Source organism: Polypterus senegalus, chromosome 6 (genome assembly GCF_016835505.1).
Source record: "Polypterus senegalus isolate Bchr_013 chromosome 6, ASM1683550v1, whole genome shotgun sequence".
NCBI classification, from domain to species: domain Eukaryota; kingdom Metazoa; phylum Chordata; class Cladistia; order Polypteriformes; family Polypteridae; genus Polypterus; species Polypterus senegalus.
The window spans coordinates 22846140-22867157 of record NC_053159.1 but is presented as its reverse complement, the minus strand read 5'-3'; the positions used below and the strand labels follow the sequence as shown (position 1 = coordinate 22867157).

The 21018-nt window shown below is 40.0% G+C and overlaps 1 protein-coding gene across 11 annotated transcripts in view; it reads right to left on the bottom strand.

Moving 5' to 3' along the window:
• The window catches only part of agrn (agrin), a 501409-nt gene that overhangs the window by 42961 nt on the left and 437430 nt on the right, over positions 1–21018 (bottom strand). For all 11 annotated transcript variants that reach the window (XM_039755568.1, XM_039755567.1, XM_039755573.1 and 8 more), the window contains 9 exons: positions 20461–20604; positions 20187–20311; positions 19705–19810; positions 14557–14886; positions 13788–13919; positions 9520–9647; positions 5721–5835; positions 5505–5624; positions 2648–3016 (listed from right to left, as the gene is read on the bottom strand). In XM_039755568.1, the coding sequence (XP_039611502.1) occupies positions 2648–3016; positions 5505–5624; positions 5721–5835; positions 9520–9647; positions 13788–13919; positions 14557–14886; positions 19705–19810; positions 20187–20311; positions 20461–20604 (1569 nt within the window). The remainder of the gene's footprint in view (positions 1–2647; positions 3017–5504; positions 5625–5720; positions 5836–9519; positions 9648–13787; positions 13920–14556; positions 14887–19704; positions 19811–20186; positions 20312–20460; positions 20605–21018) is intronic.

The window sequence follows — 21018 nt, the reverse complement described above, 5'->3', positions numbered from 1 at the left end:
AACACATGGTTCATTAAATATTTTGACTGGCACAGTAAATGACCTTTGTGGTTTTTGTATTATTTAGACATCCTGAGAGACACGCCCAGGCTACAGTTGATGTGGAAGGAGTTCAGGTACCCCTTTTAGTAGCAGGAGACCCAGCCTATCCGCTACTGCATTGGCTCATCACGAGAAATAACGAGTCTCTTCATCAGACCATGCGAACCGCTCCGCTATTCTCGTTTTGATTGCGTGATGAAAATGTATCATGTGACACATTTATTTGCGTTAAAGCCCTTTTTTTCCGACAAAAAGTGTTTCCAACGTAGTTTTGCGACATCTGAAGTATCGATATGGAATTTATGCACTAAAGTTAAACGGAAAAATATTATGTTGACATGTACAACATTTTATCGATAATTAGCATTTCCATCAGCTAAAATTTGAAGCGCTAAATATTTTTTCGCAAAAACTCCTTGGATGGAAATCTGGTTTGTTTCATCACTCCATCCTTTCTAGTTTCTGTTTCTGTAAATTTGCTCCTGGGAGATGGTCCTTTATTCTTATTTTGAAATTCTGCATGACACTAATCTCATGCATAGGCGCTTGTGTGGACGGAGTCTTCCAATTTTTACAAAATCATCAGTACTACAGAGGCAGAATTACATTACTTTGTGCTGTCCTTAGTAATGAATAGTATCAGGCATGTATTTATTACTCGAAGTTAATCTCTCATTCCATTGGCTCTTTGTATCTGACTGTATGCACATATCAGTACTGATGGAGGGTGTGCTGCATGTTCTCAGAAAATGCAAGAACTGGCATTCACTCACCTAGCATCATGGCTTCTTACTTTAGGCTAACTTAAAATAGGAGTATGAGGTCTGGAGCCTATCTTGGTCAAATCAAGCAGATGGCAGGAGGCAACAGTATGGCAGTCCAACACAGGCCAGACTCGCATGGACACTCGTATATAGTGAGGCTGGCCCAAGTCAGAGTCACTGTTTATACAAATCTTTACATGTTTGGGACATGGGAGGAAAATTTAGATACGTAGTGCAGAATCCACACAGAAATTAATCAAAAGTAGAAACTCTAGACAGATAGACGGAGCCAAGATGTGAAGCCAGGTTTATGGAACACTGTGGCAGTCATTTCTATTTTGTCCTTACACATCTTCAAGGGTCAAAGGTTGTGTTAAACGTTAGCACTGACAGCACTCTCCACAGCTATTTAGTGTGATGCTTCAAAACTGCCTGCCTGCCATACAGGAAGCCGAGACCAAGGCAGGACAGTGTTGTAGTTCCTCACAATACATTTCTGGCTAAATGAGACATATTTTGTGAATGGATTTGCGTGAAACCTTTAGACTGAGGCAGAGCCAAGACAGGAAAAACATAAATAAAACAAATATTTTATGATCAGAAATATCAGGTAGCCATGCAAGTAAAAACCAGGCAAAACTCTTCAACATGCTAGACTGAGGCAATTCTCAAAATCCAGAAGTCCAGATCACCCAAACACTAAAAAATTACAAAGTGCATGGACATTTACGGCTTTCGCAAAGCCTGCAAGGCACGGTAATAGAGATTACGTCCATGTGTGCACTCCACCTTCCTAATTACATGACATGTGCATAATAAGTGCTTCAAGGAGGGCTGGGATGGACTCCAGGACAAAACCCAAGTAAGTGAGTGATGGATTATGAGACGTGTTAGAGGCAGGGGTACAACAATCTATTTCCTTATGGTTATTTCCTTCAAATTACTTTTCTCTGTTAGACATCCTGACATCTGTGACCTGTTCTTATCACACCATTGGCTGCCACGTCCAACTATGTCTTCTTTGCATCATAAGCCCTAAATCCCCTCCACCAACACTATAATATACAGTATATCATCTGGGAGGTGTGGAACCGAACCTGGAGAAAGGTTATGGTGTGTTCAGGGTGGGGAAACAGGCTTCTAGATTTAGAAGGTGTAATGATGGGTTAAAAAAGCACTAGGAAAATAAGAGCCAAATGGTCGATACACTGGAATTTGTGCTTGACGTTTATTAATTTTTCTGAGTTTTGATTGTATGACCATCTGTGTGTGGATAACAAAGCCCTGCTTATAACTTAATCTTTAGAAAGTGGACATTGTGACACATCCAGCTTATGCAATATAGTCAGCATGCAGTGTTCATGTGCCATTAACCTACCCGCTTGCGGTCTATCGGCTATACTTCACTCACTAATTCATTCCACAATGTTTGATGCCAAGTATCTGATACATCTGCAGGGTCCCACACATATTTATTAGTTGTGACAAGTCAGCCAATTGAAGCCCACTAGCAGATACTCGATCAAGTATTATCACTGACATCATGATTAAAAATACGCTTGTTGGTCTTGAGCTGCCTAAATAGATGCTAAATAGCAGTTGTATGCCATTCAGGTATGCAGTGTTAAATAATTTCAAGTTCCAGTATTTCTACCTTATTATCACTAGCAAGCATACATAATAAAATAACATCACTACCGCCATCATACAACTACCGTTGTAAAAATAATGAGCATAATTTTTAGAATATTGCCAATGAAGTTCAACACTAAATTCCCTAAGAAGAACTGATGTTTTCGTGCCACAATAATCAAGGAACAGAAAAAAATGTTAAATCTTACATTTCTCGCAGACTGCCCCTCCTCGTCCTGCTGGGCAGATGCATGTGAAATCTTTTCCAATATTCTCACAGGTGCCCCCATGCTGGCATGGATGGGAACTGCAGGGCTTGGCTGGCCTCCTGGAGCTTATGCTGGTCGTCGTTGTAGGGGGTGTGGTGGTCATCAGGGCTTCTGTGGTTAAGACTGCTACAGGAAGCTTTCTGTTAGGTGGCCTGCGGGTGTTGGCACGAGGGGTAGTAGTGAGCCTCCATCGAGTGGTGGCAATGTTTGTAACAGAAGCTGGCAGAGTCACACGCATTGTGGTTGGTGGGACAGTAGTGGCTGCTGTTGTGGTGGTAGTGGTAGTAACAAATGGCGTAGGGACCCAATCTGGAATGAAACAATATACAAAAGGGAATTAATTCAGCTCCTAACCAAATCCCCTCCATGAAGACAAAGGAACACTAGTGTTACTTAAAACCAGTAATCTAGGTGGAGGAAATATTGCAAAGCACTAAAACATTGTTGGTTTCCTTTTGAATCAGTTTCTAATTTGTTCTCTGTGTATTTTTGACAAATTTGCATTTATATGGGTACTAGTTCTGTATTTAGTAATACAGTAAATATAATTTACACTAGTATTTTAACTGAGAACTGTTCACAAGAGTGTTATAAAAAAATGAGTTGTTAGTTCAGTTTTTCATCCATTTATTTATTTTCCACTGCTTATCGGAAACTGAGTCGAGAGGGCAACTGCTTTAGAAATGACGCCGAAACATTCCTTTCTCCAGTCACACTCATTTTGTGACATTCCCGGGCATTTGGGAGATCTAAAAATGTTCACTTGTAGTTGTGAAAATGTACAAACCAGAACAAAATCCATTTTGATGAAAATTGCTCTATATATAAAATCCAACGTCTGTCTGTCTGTCTGCTTTTCACAAGAGAACTACTTCACGGATCTAGATTGGGTTTTTTTCAATAATTTGCATCATAGTTCACTTGCAGGAACGATACATTCGCACTAATCAGAGACAGAACCTGCAGGCTGAAGGGAGGGGGAAGCGGGACATCAGGAGTGGAGAGCTGGGCAGTGCCCTCCTCACTCACACAGCAGTCTCCGTTTGAATCGGTCTACCTCTGGTCATGTTTTGGACCATACCTTACCTCCGCTTAACTAGCTAGCGATACCTGTTTGCTTATTGATTTTTAAGGTTTTCCTGTTTCACTACTATGCGGGCGGAGCCTCGAGGGACAGCTAGTCTAATATATAAATTTAAAAAACTGTGTGTGTGTGTGTATGTATGTCCAATATACAAATCCACACTGTGGACAAAATGCTGCTAAAATTTGCACATTTCTCTCGTTTGATCAGTGGAAGACCGTAGACTATGTACTGACCCAAAATGTTGACCCTGGAAATATTTTTTTTCTTCCTTTTGCAGTACAGCTTGAACAACAGTGCCACCTGGTGGCTCACAGAAAATGAAAAAGTGTCTAGTTACACTACAGTATATATTACACTATATTGCCTAGGTGTGAGCCTGTACAAGACAGGGTATCCCAACTTTGCAAAGAGGATACTATTTAAAAAGGCCAACTAGCTGCATATGCTGACTCTGCATTCTCCTAAAATCCGTCTATCATGGGAATTGGATGAAAACAAAAAAAAAATTGCAAAACAAATATTTCATACGATCATATATTTTACTAACAACTAACTTTTGCATTAAGCATTAACAAACTTGTAACTGGTCTGCTTCATACTTGCACCTGTATGCCCTTACAAGTACTTGATATTACATACTTTCACATTCCAACTTTTCTGACGATAATTTCTACCACACTGGATTCAAGATTCAAGTAGAAGTCCAAAAGTGTCCTCGCCTCTATGCATTACAATAAGTGCACATTACCCTGAGAACTTCTCTCCTACCATGAACCATTAGAGGACAGCATCAAGTTATGGCTATGTGCACATATTCATTACTAGTATAAAGTCTGCCATCTGAGGCCCACTAGCAGATACTTGTTGGATTTTTAACACTTGCACTGTGATCGAACATAAACTACTCCTTTAATGATGATGCTCTTCTAATAAGCTTTTCATATCAGTAGAAATTATAAATAAGATGAAATAAACTGGAGTTTTGTGAAAGTGCTATCTAGAAGGAGTGAAGTGTGTGCTGGAAGTTTATGCCATTCCAACCCGCTATATCCTAACTACAGGCTGACAGGGGTCTGCTGGAGCCAATCCCAGCCAACACAGGGCACAAGGCAGGAAACAAATCCCGGGAAGGGCGCCAGCCCACCACAGGAAGTCGATAATACTTTTGAGAATTTACTTAATTTTTTGCCTCTTGTTTTGGTGTGAACTATAATAAATTGAGTTCTTCTATGCTCGACCACACAGGACCAATGATGCCACATGTGCTTCTTTCTATATTAAAATCAGAGCTGTAGGGACAGGAGACTCACATAAATGTAAAAAGCACCTTATATGTGGAGACAGTTATTCTGGAATTGGGACCCAACAAAACCTGAGATTCCATTACTTAAAAGTGTACATCTTGTAAATGCCTGCCACTAGAGGACTGATGTCCCTTGAAATGAGTCAAAGAAATGGCTAAAAGAAAAGAAACTATAGCCTGAAACACATATGGATTAGGTTTTGAAAATCTAGTATTTATGCCTACAATTTGCCCAACAAATATATGGTACCATGCACCTCAACCTCTCTAGCAGCAACGCTCCTCCTTTAGCCATTCTACATCTCACTACTCAAAACTGATGAAGTAATAAAGAAATGTCTGAAACAGGACCTGACCGCTGCTGCCATTTCTAACTAGAGGGTTCAAAAAGGAATTATCATTTTTACCAAAGTCCATTATTCGGATATGATCCTGCTCTGGCTTCTTCACTGAGATCGCCTTCTTGTTCGTAGTCTTGAGCTGTTTGAGGAGTGCCTTCTGCACGTTCTGAGCAGTGTATGTAGTAGCTTGAAAGGAAATCATTGGTTAGCCAAAACAGTGCAGGCAGAGCAAGTTGGAACAAAACACAGGAAAATAACATGTTAGTCTTGTCTTGGTCCTACCTGGGTCAAAATGGGTCTCTATTGTTGTGCGGATGGAACCACTTGGGCCAAGATCTCGGACTCGCACACTTAAAAAGTCCTTTTCCACATCTGAATTCCGGAACAGATCAGTCAGCTACAGTTAAAACCAAAATGATAACTCATTTGAAGATTCAAAGTTTCCTCCCACTTGTTAAAATGGGATCCAGTAACTGACATATCAGAACCCTAACTTCTCTAGGAAAAAAATCAGGATGTTAACTGAGACACAAAGAATTGCTGCCTACAACGCTGAGAAAACTGTAAATGAGATCCAGATACCAACTTGCATCACTGACTTACAAATGGAGCAAGCAACCCCCAGGTTAGCAATGGAAAAAAGACAGCATATAATATCTAGCTGATCAATTCTTTAGGAAGGATAGAAAACATGGAAGACTATTACATTTGAAAGCAGGACTGGGTCAGAGAACTAAAAAAAATGAAGAATGCACAGCACTCAATAAATAGTAAAGCTTGCAACCAGATAGAGAAAGAAAATATAGAGTATCTGAAAATAAACTGAACATCTAAAAGGAACTTGGGATGGGAGTACAAACTGGCATATGACACTTGTGCCATCGGTTAAGGATCACGCTTAAATTAACAGAATCTTTGTAAACTGTACAGAGAAAGCTTAAACATCCAGACATGGGACTGGGCCACAGGCTACTATCACAAAGGCATATAAAGGGCAGCAGAAACCAGCCAACAAAAAGAGGCCCACAAACACCTGGAGATACAGAATTGTTAGAGATCTTGTTATGGGGAAAATAAGGAAATGTACTGAGTTGTAAATTATCTAGCACTGGGCTACTGCAAAAGAAACTGTTACTTTATGTAAAACCTGAAAAGAGACTTCGTATATAGCAGCATATGTTGTTAGAAACTTCTTTAAAATAAAGAATTATTATTGTTTACTTATTTGGACGATGTGTTTATCCAATGTGACTTACAACATTTATGATATGATTGCTTACATTTCTTTTGTTTCTTCCAACTGGAGCACAGGCAGGTGAAGTGACTTGCTCACCGTCACACATGGACAGTTGTAGGATTTGAGTTCAGGGTTTAAAGTCTAAACTCTTAACCACTACACCTACACTTCCTGCCTCAATATCTCAATACACAATACCTTAAACAACTGTACAGAAAGATATTGGACTACAAGGTTCAATAAAAGGAAATAAATGAAGCTGCGGTATAAATGACCTGACACCAGGCTACAGACAGAACACTGTGAAACATTTCAGACCAGGCTCCAGGGAGGAAGGTGTAAAACATTTCAGTATTAAAACTACATGACTAGCTGCACTAATAATGGCAAAAAACACATAAAAAGCTTATGTGACAGTACACATGATCTGACATTCAGATACAGACAGAACACCTGATGATGCAGAGTATTTGAAACTGTATCAAGTGTATGGGAAGAACAGCTTAAATATTACATGTGAGACCAGGCTACAGGGAGAACACCCAAAATCTAGTAGTATGATACATGTGCGTACAACAGGGAAGACACAATAAACATCTGCTGAAATATGAATTATGTCATAATAGACAATAGGGAGAAGAACATAAAACAACTCGACATATACAAGACTAAAGACCAGTGTACAACAAGAGTATGTAAAAAAAACAGCAATATACTGTACATTAGCTGATGTGAGGGTACAGGTAGAATTGCCATAAACCTCTGGAAAAAGAATGCAGAATGGAGAGAAAAAAAATTGATGATATAATAGAAGCCAGTAGTGACCATTTCTGTACAAAGGCAAATACTGTGAAAAATGCTTATGGAAAAAAGAAAAAAAAATCGCACACTTTTTGTGTCGCAAATACCACATGTCAGTTATCCAGTCATATGCTCAAAATGTGCAAAACATGTGTTCAAAAAGTGAATCCCATGTGGCTTTAGTTTCTTGTTTATGATTTCAGCTGATTTTTTTAGAAATATTTTAGCGAAAAGGAATATGTTTTGCATTTTTTGACTGACTTGACTTGAATTTCATACGACACGAGTAACGTGAGGATTTTTTTTTCTTCTTCCATGGACGTTGTTCACATTGTTTGCCATTGTACAGCATTGGCCACTACTGGCTTGTATCATATTATAAACGTTTTTCTCTCCATTCTGCATGAAAACGTGCAATTAAAAATGTTATTGCCCTTCATTAGAAACTACATTGGGCAAGTAACATATAAAAAAATATTTTTAGGTGCCATATTTCTAGTTTGAGACAAGGCCTCAAGGAGAAAAGAAGAAAACATCTGGCGATATATGAAGCAAAGGCTGCAGAAAGACAGAAGGAGATCATTTGGGGATGTACTGTAAGCCACAATAAGCCAAGGTGATCCAGCGATGTCACAAAAAGTGAAATCCCACAGACAAAATAAATAAAGTATCTAGAAAAAGTGTGCACCTTGGATCGTCTATCCAGTGGGAAACGCCATCAGATGTACAGCATCTGAAGTTCACACAGAGCAGTTTAAACTAATGGACATGTTAAATAAACACATAAAACCAGACTACAGGGGGAACATCTGGGACGGTTTATAGAGTTTGACATCACAATATAGGAAGACAGGCAATGAGACCATCTATTAGCACAAACAATAGAACATGTAAATCAGAGAAAATGTGGCTAAAATTTATCAGTGAATTATTCAAAGATACAAATCAGCAAGTCTAGAAACTGAAAGCATGAGTGGCTGAGCTTCAGGTTTGATGAAAACAAAATCTGGAAATACAAGACCATCCTTTCCACAGGAAAACCTCTTGAAATAGACTACATCTTCATTTGACCTACAGGGAAACGGCTTAAACCTCTGGAAAATATATTCTTTTTGAGATAAGGCTACAGGTAGAATGATAGAAAACAAAAACAATGAAACTCCATGACATCTGCCTGGAATGAATAAGCAGTCAACATTTAAAAGATGTCCACATGAAGAACAGCTTAAACATCTGTAAATATGAAACACCTGAAACCAAGTTAAGCTAATCTGGCTGAAAAGATTAGGAAACAAAAAATTTCCAGTTCATGCCATCTGCCAAAAAACGTCTCTGAACAGGCTGGATATTTAGCCTGCAGACAGAGCCTTTTAAGACATCTGGAAACATGAAACTATAACATCTGGAAATGCCCAGCACCTTAAACAAGCCTACAGAGAAAATGACATGGAAGCATATGCCAAAAAGCCACAGACTTGACCTGCTGGCGCCATAACAAGAAAAACAGCTGGAAATCTGTATGAGACTTTATAAGATCCAGCTGCAGAGCTGGCGTAAAATGTTGTCAGAAATGAAAATGGTGGTAAAACATCTGCCAACACAGACCCAAGATCATATCTAATGGGCAAAACAATCATAAAATCTGGAAATATACTGTATAACCACAGAAACAATTAAGGAACATGGAACAAGAAACATGGAATAGAAAACTTCCTAAACACACAACCATGTCCTAGTCCCGGAGGCCACACAGGTCACGTTAATGATTTTCGAATGCAAGACCACAAGATGTTTTCTAGCTAGAAAGTTCCCAGGTTTGCTCCTTTGAACAGTCTATAACCAAACATTTTGAGATTTCTGATTTAATTTCATGCTGACCATCTACATTTCTGTCATCCATCTACTATATTCACCCATCCATTTCTTGAACATATTTTTGTACCTTATGGTATCATGAAATAAAGTTTGTGAAAGTAGAAACCAAATTAGCCCACCACAGGTAAGTGATATGTGGTGTGCCAAATGCAAGGATAAGTAACATACCGCACTTTCGATGCTCCGAGCTGTTTCACCAAAAAGTTCAGACTTGGGGTCTGCCATCTCCGGAGTGTAAAACACTTCCTGTCCTTCGATCTCCTCCAGAATCAGAACTCCTTGAAACTCCTTTGTTGCTGTGTGGAACCAAATATCATATTTTTATGCTTTTGAAACAATTGAGAAAAACTGCTACTGCCTACCAGCTGCACTAGGTAAAGAAGGGTGGTAGTGCCAGTGTGAAGGTATGTGAGATGGCTGACAAGGAGTGGTAAGTGGCAGAAGGTGGCAGGGGTGATTCTGTATGATGGGGGAGATTGGATAAGATTATACATCAGAAACAGGTGCCAGTTTACCACACACTCCATCCCGCACTAGTCATCAGCTGAAGGCACAATGAACTAAGCAGAGAGAGAGAGGTTAGAGTGAGAGAGAGACAGACAAGATCAGACCAGCAACAGGCAGAACACAGGCAAACGAGCATGCAGTTGGAAGGATAAGCCCCATTCACGTCAGCCCTGTAGGTTCCATCTTATTGAGATTATGAAGCCCTTGAATTATCTTAAAAAGGGCAAAGAAATCAAAGGGTGAGTTCAGACACACCACCAAGATGTGCTTTCAGTGGACACCAAGGACCAATCCCATCACTCCTTGTCCCCTTCATAAGATTCATGTAGCTTGGGGTCTCTAACTGCTCCATGGCTAGACATGCATGCAATCATGCCAAGGGCCCTACTCACGGCAGCTAATTGGCCGCATCAATCCCGGCCGCCAGCAGTGCCTTTCAACTTGTATGATTATCTTAAAGATTCTGGTAATTGGTATTACATCCACAGTGCTTTTAATTGGAGTGAGTGACTGACACAAGTGTGCTGGGCTTTGAAGTAATCATCTGCATGACAATGGGCTCCCCACGCAAACACTTATTACAGCTGACACCAAAGCTCACTTAGCAATTTTCTCCCTTTTATTTTATTTTGAAAGCAGGTTTTGCTGCTCAGACAGCCGTTATCTGAGATGAAATCAGACATTAGTCTTTCAGGCCGAGCCGACACTGTTAAACGGCATTTCACACAGCTGGAGAATCTCTGGGAATCAAAGGCCCTCGCTGCAAATATTGTTGTTGAAGTGTTTTATTTTTAAACAAAAGAACTGGAAGACTTGTATGAGCTACTATCACTGAAATATATTTATGTAAATCTCACAAGCAGGTGGAGAATGACCAAGTTTACAGACATGAATGGACGCCCGCACACAAATACTCAGAGTAGGAGACTTGCTAATATATATATATATATATATATATATATATATATATATATATATATATATATATATATATATATATATATATATATATAGTGACAGATAGGGGGCGCTATCGCTCCCTTGAACCCTTGTCCACGACTCCAGACACCAGGTAAAAGTCCAATACTTGACTTTATTAAATTGCCACAGTGCACAAAGCACCCTCTCCTCCACTATACTCATTCAATGAACACAATAACTACAATAAACAATCCTCCAACTCCCAGACGCGTTGCCACCCTTCCACCTAGCTCAGCTCGCCATCTGGGAGCTCCCGTAGTCCTTTTATATACCCTGACCCGGAAGTGTTCTCAATCCCCAGTCCATGTGATCTTGTATCACTTCCGGGTCAGGTAAAATGTTCTTTTCTTCACCCCGGAAGCCCGTCGCTCTTCCTTTGACGAACTTCCGGGTTAAAGGGCACAAAGAAGTCTTCGGTCCTCCCTGCTTCCTCTTGCGGCCCCTGTAGTATGCAGCAGGGTCTTATATAAAAACTACATGTCCCATGACTCCCTGCTGGTCTTCGGGGCACCTCCATACTGCAGGGAGGGCTCCATCTGGTGGCCTGGGGGTATTGGCCGGGATGACAAGCCAGCCACATCTCACAATATATATATATATATACACACACACACAAACTCTCATGTACACATATTTTCACATGAGACTTGCTGGATACACATATACATACAAACATGCACACACACAAATACAGTGAGAACCCACAAACTCACATGCACACAGGTACAGAGGAGGTGACTTAGCATGTATTCAGACCCATAGAAAAGCAAACAGTATATGTGGAGACTTCAGATACTTACACACCTGTACACACATAATATATATTCTGAGATGCACTCTCACACTTACACAGTAAGAGAACAACTGTATACAAACAGACATACAGTACACCATAAACCAACACACAGAGAGATGTGCTGCATTATCAGATACACACAGCAGACATATTGTACACAGATTTCTGGTATAGGTATGCAGACACCCACATTTCCACACACTTATCAGCAGCGAAACTACATTGACAAAGGCACAAACTGAGGTTTACTGACTATACAGACACTTACTCTCAGGGACACAGTCATGCAAATATAAACACACTCAGCTTGAGACCTATTGTGTACTAATGTATGACCCTTACACGTACAAACAGGTGGCCCAATATATAAAATTCTCAACTTCTGAACAGTATTTAAAGAACAGGGAAACAGTACACATACACTCATATGTACTATATATGAAGTACAGATTAAGCTGGGCAAACTGTCTTTGTTTTAGATAACACTCTTCTTGAATCACCATTGCAAAGCACTATGTAATTGACAGTGAAGAAAAAACATGTAATCTGCTCTCTTTCTGTAACGTAACTTCCTTCCAGACATCCGTGAGCCTCGCAGAGTAGGTCGGCATCCAGGCGAACACCACAATACCTAAACTTTAAAGCTCAGTGGACTTTTATAGCATCAAAGCAAAGAAAAAGTAAGCCAGCTGAAGGACAGGAGCAGGACCCTTACAGCTGTGAGCACCTTTGCATAAATCAAGGACTCCAGCCGTCATTGACAATGTATTTTGGGGTCAGTGCTCCACTGGTGAGGTATGCCTCCACTTCTGTTGTTCCTTAAGGCACAGTCCAACAGTGAGTTTAGTAACACTCACACTAGTGTTGGACCGATAATAAAATATTGACTTTAGTGTCATACCAACTTTTGATCCTCATCCCTGAAACTGAAACAGATAACTCTAAAACTCCCGTCTTACTCCAGCCTCCCTTTTATGCTGCACTCTTGCTCGCCTCCCCTCTTGACAGCAGTGAAGTCCTGATTACATCGAAGCAATAGAGGGCAGTTCTTCATGAAGTCAACATTGTGTCAAAGCAAGAGTTCTATGTTGGTTCTGGAGAAGCTATGACTGTGTCAAAGAAATAGGGGGATGATGGTAGTGTTTGGTCCAGCGTGAAGTTCTAATTGCATTGAAGCATGTGGTTTTATTTATAAAATCTATGAATCAGATGTTTTTGCTCAACTGTAATAGCAAGTGTCGTGGGATTGACTGGCAAGCTGACATTTACTTTTGATACCAAAAACCCCAAAATACTGGTTCTGTACCATTTTAAAATGTGTTTTTTTCAGTACCAGTATAGCACACAACCCTAACTCACACACAACATATTTACAAACCTTAGTGAACACAACACTCAGGCCCCACTGAAACAGACTCTTGTAATTCCACTTTCTTGCTTTGCTCCAAAAATGGGTATTAATTCTACTTAGGCACCAAGCAAGGTTGAAGGTTTTTTAGAGTATCCGGGCATCCCTACTGTAAATAAATCTTTAAATCTGTTGCTTCAGGGATGAGTGCTTACAGTTCAGAAAGAATTTCCGAATTTTGTGGCAGGCGTGAGTTTTCTACATTGTGTTAATGAGAGTAAGGATGACATAAAAAGATGCAGTGATAGAAAAAAGTAGCATAAGCCTCCAATTAGGGTACCATTTCCCCCCAAGAAATCTGGCCCAGAGAGAGAGCGGAACTAAGAGGGCATGCTGGGGAAGGATAAAGGCATGCAGGGATCAACTAAAAGGTAGAAAAGGAGTGTAAAAGGGGAAACGTGAAGCGCAGGGGTCAGGTGACTACACCAGTAATCAAGTTGAATGCTTCAAGTCTGATATGCAGACTGTAACAGAAGGAAACAATGGTTTTCTGGGGAGGTCAGGTACTTGAGCACACTGAGTGCTGCAATAGACTTAACATTTTTCCATATCCTTTTGCTAATAGAAATATATCTTTCATTCCTCACTATTATAAATGGTCTTTTAACAAGTTTGATGAAACATAATTGCACATTCATTGTGTCACTAGCTACAAAATATCAGCAGTCCTTGGTAATGCTCGGCACCTGCAGAGTAATCAACACCTCTGCATATCAGGGGGACACAGGCAGAAGTATCACTTACGTGGACAGTTGCTCCCTTCTGCATCGCTGGCAGCTGTCTTGCCATCTGGACAGCATCCAAAGACAGTGTTGTCACAGGAGGACCTCTCTGCCAGAGTGATGGGTGTTAATGTGCTTACAGCTTTTGTTGGCTCTAAAGAAAAATGTTAAATTTTTAGATGGGGTGGGGTGGGTTGCAATTATTATCCAGCAATCAGGACACTAAGCATTGAGGTCACAGTCACCAACCACATATCAAGAGGCTCTTTGTGCTCAGCCGCTTTTGGGTCTTTCTTCAATATTTCCAGGTCCACTGGAATGGTCTTGTCACCAGACAGATGCTTACTGACCTCTGACTTCCAACTAGCCACTCTTTGATACTGAGGTGCACAGCAGACAACATTTTCTCATCATGCACTTTGAAAGCAGAACATTCAGCATGACAAGAATAGCTCCTGCATTTTTCCAGGTCAGTTTCTCTTGTCTGTACATTAGTTTTAAAGTCATTATCTTCCACTTGACATTTTTGAAAATGTCTTAGGCCCTTGAATAAAATAATCCGTGTTTTAACTCCGGCTGATCCTGGTTTGGCAAATGTAAAAGTTAACTAGGCCGAAATAAGACTGCTGATGTCAGGTGGAAGACAAAGACAAAACATAATGTCCTGTTGTGATAGCCGGCAGTTCCACTAGAGGAAGCTCCACATCCGAAACTAGGACAGAAGTCAACAGTGGCAATCGGCACAACAGCATCAGAACAAATCCCCATCCCAAAGATCGGAAGAGATTTACCCATTGGCTCGAATCCGCTAGCCTCCCCGCTAGCTTCCAGGTCATCTACCCCACTGGATTCTCCACTGCCCGATTCCTCGAAGGGTAAGCTTGGAGATGGGGTGGTGGGGGATGTGCTGCCAGGGGTCGGAGTGTTCAGGTGAGCAGGGGGTGGAGTGGTAGCTTGATGAGTGCGGGCAGGTGCAGGAGCCTCCACTTCAGACAGAGAGGATTCAGTCACTGGTTCATCTTCATTGTTCTCACTGCTGAGCGACGGGGTGGTGGTGGCAGCACGGGTGGGAGGATGAGTGGGCAGAGGACCGGTGGTCTGCGCAGCATGAGGGATGGTTTCTAGGGGAAGCAGGAATGAATGATGGATAAAACGTCTAATTTAAACAAAATTAAAACAATGGCAAAGCTATAAATTACGGGATAGGCAGGAAAATATGCAAATTTGCCAAACTCTTTAATAATGATGGCCATGTTTGTGCTCCCTATAATAAGACACTATATGCCTTTGTGTATACCTGTTTGCTCTTGAAAGCTTTAGATAAGTATGGACTATGAAAGATGAATATACAAAATGTTGCACTTCTTTTATTCATTTTGTATTTGCGATTATTGCATATTACGCTGGGCTCACAACTTGAAATGTGTTTAGTAAGAACAATTGAAAACAATTATAATTTGTGGTAGCACTTACTAGAAAAGTAGCCATATAAAGCAGAAGAGATTATTATTTAGTCCAAATATGATTGTGCTTGAAAGTCCAGTACCAGGTGTTATCATTCTTTCAAGTGAACATGAACATTATTGAAAGAACTGTGATAAGGTGCCATATAAAAGAGAGCAGATGATTTTATTGTAAGGGCAGCACGGTGGTGCAGTGGTACAGTAAGTTGTGCTTCCTCACAGATCCATTATTCATGTACTCATTGTGTCCAGGTATTCCAGTTTTCCACCCACATCTCCAAAGAGATGTATGTTAGTTTAATTGTTGACCCCAGTGAGTGTGGCCTGCAATGGAATGGGGTCCCGTCCGGGGAGTGTATCTCAAAAATGACCCAGTATTGTCAGAATATGGTCTGGCATGCCAAGACGTCTAAGTAGAGGCTTATATAAAATAAAAAGAGATTTTTCTTTTCGACATACATGGCTGAAAGTGATGGCCACAAATTAGTTCTAAATAAAAAAGTGGTGCATTATAAATTCAAGATATATTTATTATTGCTGTGCAATACATTGAAATAGTACTAAGTATAAAAGAGTCATATAAAATCTGGAGAAAGTATTCATTTCTTAGGTGAGAAGGTGGTACTTTGGTATTGCAGCCTGACAGACCCTAAGACCCGGGTTCAGTTTCAGCCCAGGTCACTGTGTACAGAGTTTGCATATTCTCCCCACATCCATGTTTTTTTCATTAAGTTGCCCACTTTCCTCTTGCATCTTAAAACATGAACGTTATATTAACTGGTCTGAACAAAAGAGTGCATCATTGAGTCCTCTGATCTACACTAGTTGGCACTAGCTCTTGTTTTGCACCAGGGTCTGCTGGGATAAGCTGTATTCCCCCCTACTTTCTAATGGAAAATCTTGTTTCAGAAAATTCATAGCTGAATGGATTTTATGTCACTACTGATTGTAAAACTACCACAAGAAATGGAAAGAAATAATTTCCTTGTTTTTACAAAACAATGACTAGGAAAGATGGCATAATTAAATGTTTAAAGTCTACATATTCTTGATTGTAATAGAAACAAATCAAAATAAGGCCATATTCCTAATCACTGAGCTTGAAATATTCAAAAATGATACTCCATATGGTTATGTTTAAAACTGGTCATTTTTAACCTTCTGGAAGTGGCTCATAGAGGGGTAACACCACAGGTAAAAAAATCAGATATTAAAAATATCAAATTGATAATCAGCAACCTCAAAATATTATAAATCGACAATTCACATCCCTATAGTAATGATCGCAATTTTGTTTTTTAATTTTGTGAAAAGAAGTAATTTTCACCCGTTTGAATTCCATTAGTGGGTGAACCCCTGGGGATAGATGGTGTGCCATGTAAAACTTCAAGGACTTCTGACCATTTCTGCTGAAGATACCTATTGGTTTACTCTTCATCATAAGGATGTAATTTCTTACATAAAATATGGTCTAAAAATGGCCTAAAAAGGAGGACCTGCTGGGTCTACAGAGCCAAAATTATGAGGGTATCCCAAAAAGCTCACCATCTTGCATAGCTAGACATCAAGGTGAAATGAACTTTATATATGGGAATTTGGGTGCTGGACACAAAAAAGTGATGGGATTTTAAAAAGTGTTAAGTAATTCCTATGAACTCAAAAATGCAAACAAAAAGTGTAAATGCAATCCGTTAAGATGATCATCAATGGTGAGGCAGTTTCTTCTAAACTGTGTATGTGGTATTGCAGCCATTTCACAGGTGCAAGCACAGAAAAAAATCCAAAGGAATACCCCATTTTAAACTATGTTGCAGTTGTCAAGTTGCTGCTGAGGGGATTTTTGATTCTTTCAGCCCTCCCGATAGTAATGGAAAGCTGGCACTGACAGGTAGGAGGATTAGATTCTCTACTTGAGAAAACATCAACAGAGCCAGAGAAGCACATTCAAGCCTACTGTATGTATGCTGGCCTAGCAATTCTAAACTTTTATTCTTTTGTCTTCAGCCATGACTACAGTAGTACAGCAGTGCATCTAAGGGTTTAGTGAGGCCATGTTGGGAGAACACAGGGGATATGGCCACTTTGTGCCTGCTGTTTATAGGTGTTTGAACTCGCATCATTCTGAGGTTCATATCCGGTTACATTCAACATGATCCCATGCATGATTAAAACAAAAAAACGTTTTTATACCACCTTTCAACATCACCAGGCCGTTTACAGTTACAAAGATACAATATAATCACCTCCATATATTTTTTTTACTGTTGAAGCATAAGTTGATTAACTGTCTTGCTCAGAATTGTATAGTCAGTCAGAAACGAGGACTGAAATGGCACCCTAGCCTATCATATGAGAAGGTGGCAAGCCCTATAGAAAAATAAACGTAAGTTAACTAATAGTCCCAAACAGGAAATGATGTCTGAAAATTAAGTGGTACTCATTAAATAGCCACTGACTGTACTAAAATATAGAATAAATATCAGTTAAATAATACAGAATGTACTGCAGCAGTCCCACCCAGCACTGAGAACATACACTAATGCACTGTATTACTTCCAATATACTGTAGTTAACTGTGGTCCTTCTTAATTGTTGTCTGTAATGAATTATCAAAATTGCTAAATGGCCTGTGAACTAATTGATGTAAATGCTTCTTGGAACCATGACGCCTAGGGTCTTCGAGTGTGACCAATGATGATGAAATGTGTCAAAAAATTATAAAAATGTGCCTTTCACTATACCCTCACTGAAGGTTAAAACGGAAGATACTGGAATAGTACAGGGCATTCTTACCAACATAGCTTATCCACTTCTATCCATGTATTGTGTCAAAAATATCACGTTCACATTTAAAAATTGGATGGATAAGTTAAGATGGATTAAACTATGTCACAACAACTATATATAATTTGCTACTTCAAGAAATATCATTCAATATTTAAGTAAAATTAATAATTTGAATGTGAACTGCAAACCATAGGCCAGGTCATTTCCCAAAAGTAATTACTTATATGAATATGATATCATGCAGTAGCAACGCAAAGGTTTTCAAGAATACTCAGCGATGTAAAGCAAAGCCCCATTTAAAATTGTCATGCAGCCATGGCTACTTTGTGTTGATGAGCCTAAACTTTCAAAGTGTGGTTCTCAAATGTGTTTAAATTTGAGTGTAAAAAAAGCTAGCCAGTCTCTGAACCTGAGGGTTTTCATCCATCTCAAGAAACAGAATGAGCATGAATTAAAGGGGTGTGAGAGACGTGTCTAAAGAAAGGCCAACACATTCACTTGTCTGGTAATAGAAACTATTTGGGAAGGTTTTGTACCAGTGATGGAAAACAACAGATGGCACATGACACAGAGGAAATCACCCTAACAGTATTACCCCTAGCAATCTCTGGTATCTGAAGCATCATGAGAGGATGGAAGGAATGAAAGGTTGAAGGAAGGTCCTGGAGCGGTAGCCAGCTGGAACAGCGAGGAGGGAAAAGCTGAGGCTGCAGCATTGTGATGAGATGAAAAGAAACTGTAAAGGGCTGAGAGTGAAAAGGTGGAAAGTGGTGGACACAGAGAGAGAAGGTTTAAGCCCTTGTCAAGTTTAAAGGAAAAAAGAGAAGATCACCTAAGTCATAACTTCAGAATACTGTAAAAATGCGTTAATAAAGGAGACATGGCCTTGATTCTATTTACTTGTTTGTGAAACTTTTTATGTTTTAAATAGTATTAACAGTACATGTGTTAATAGTGAGAAAATGATGAGGTGTTATTGGCAGCAAGGTGGAGAGGAGAACAGCATGGAATACTCACCTATCCATTACATGGACACTACTCATAGTAATTTCAAAGACACAGCCAAGAAACCACTTGTCCTATCTGTCCCTTCCAAAACTGACCACGTACTTGACCCATTTATTAGTGAACAAAAGATAAAGAAGGCTATTCTTGTCACCTTATAAATAGTGGATTTACTGCATCTGGTTTTAGAGATCAAATTCCTGCTTCAGGTAGGCCTCATGCAGCACTGTCTCCAGAGAGCTCATCTGCATCACGGTGCATTATGATCTCCAGCAGCTACACCTGTTGCTAACACTGCAGAGCAAAAGCTATAAGAAGCTATTCCACACTAGATTATTTTCTTTAATATTTTTCATGGTGAGTAGGTGTTTCCCCAGGGATCTTTTTCAGGTGTTGGGGCACTTGAAGTTTTCATGCTTTCCTGTGGATTTTGAGAAAAGGAAGTACCCACCAGCATCCATCCATCCATTATCCAACTCGCTATATCCTAACAAAGGGTCACAGGAGTCTGATGGAGCCAATCCCAGCCAACACAAGGCGCAAAGCAGGAACAAATCCTGGCCTGGGCACCAGCCCACCGCAGACCCACCAGCATTTGACCTTATTTTACACAAATTTCAGAGGTCAGCATGTACAAAAGGCACCACTCTTGAAATTATTACCCCTTGACTGCTGTTATCTCACCTTGGCACTGCCCTAGATGTTTAATGGTGATATCCATGCCCTGGCGGCAGGCGATGGCCTTTAGTTGGCACTGGTCTGCATAGGTAACACCGTCTGAACCACATACCTGAAATTGAAAACACAGACAAGTCAAAATTTAGATGTTTGGCCATCCTAATACTCATCCCCTTTTCTCCTGCTTTGAACTAAGAGGAACACATCACTTAGTGGTTGACACCAAAAAGCTTTCTTAAGTAACAAAAGGGTGGCAGCATGGGCCTTCTACTTGAACCCACAATAATCTATAGAATCTATTCATCCAAGGAACTGATTCTTCAAGTAAACAGCAACCATCTGTGGATAATCCATCAAAAGTAAGGTGGATGGGCCTATTAAATTTCATTTCTACAAGTGGAGAAAAACAGCTTTATATAAAGCACGAAAATCATTTTTTAAATAGCCCATTACACACATTCACCCATAACAAAGACCAGCCAGATTACCTTTGTTCTGTTCTTATCAGTGCATTCAATTGATGGGCATTTGCACTGTGCAGTGCCATTAGTTTCTTGGCACATAGCACCAAACTGACATTTCAGCATGGCACAAGATTTTGGTGGAGCAGGACCTGGGGAAGCAAATGTAAAATAATAGGTTAACACTGTGTCATGTACCTAAATATGCTGGAGAAGAAAAAGCTAGCAGCCATTCCTGTAAAATACTAAACTAAAAAAAAGACTTCCATTGGGATGCAATAAAGATATTTATTCCAATCACCTTTGTCACAGCCATTTGCTCCCATCTTGCTGCCATCTGCACAAAGGTTGCACTTCATTCCTGTTACTCCAGACTTACAGGAGCAGAGGCCGGTCATCTGTTCACAGTCATCCCGCACAGATCCAACAGGGTCACAACTGCAGGCTATACATCATTAAGAACAGAAATGGTATGATGAGCACCACCCCAACAAAAGAAACATGAACTTAAGCCTTATTTCTAACTGGTGTTCTAAACCAAGGGATTTGAATGCCTTCTGTCCAGATATGGCCTATCAACACAAAGCAATCAAAATAAAAAACAATTACATCAAGCAACTGGTTGATGCAGCACCCTACAAACCAACAGCTGCACACGGGCAGCTTTCAGCGTCTTGAACTTATTTGCTGAAGGGGATAACTCTAAGGTAAAAGAGACACCTGCTGATCTTCTAAAAGTTGGATAGCTTTGTGATACCAACTGAATGGAAAAAGCTCCATCTGCTGGTTCAATTCAGGTTCATGGCATGTGTTCTTGACCTGAATAAGATTCAGAAATATGACTATGTCAGGTTACTAT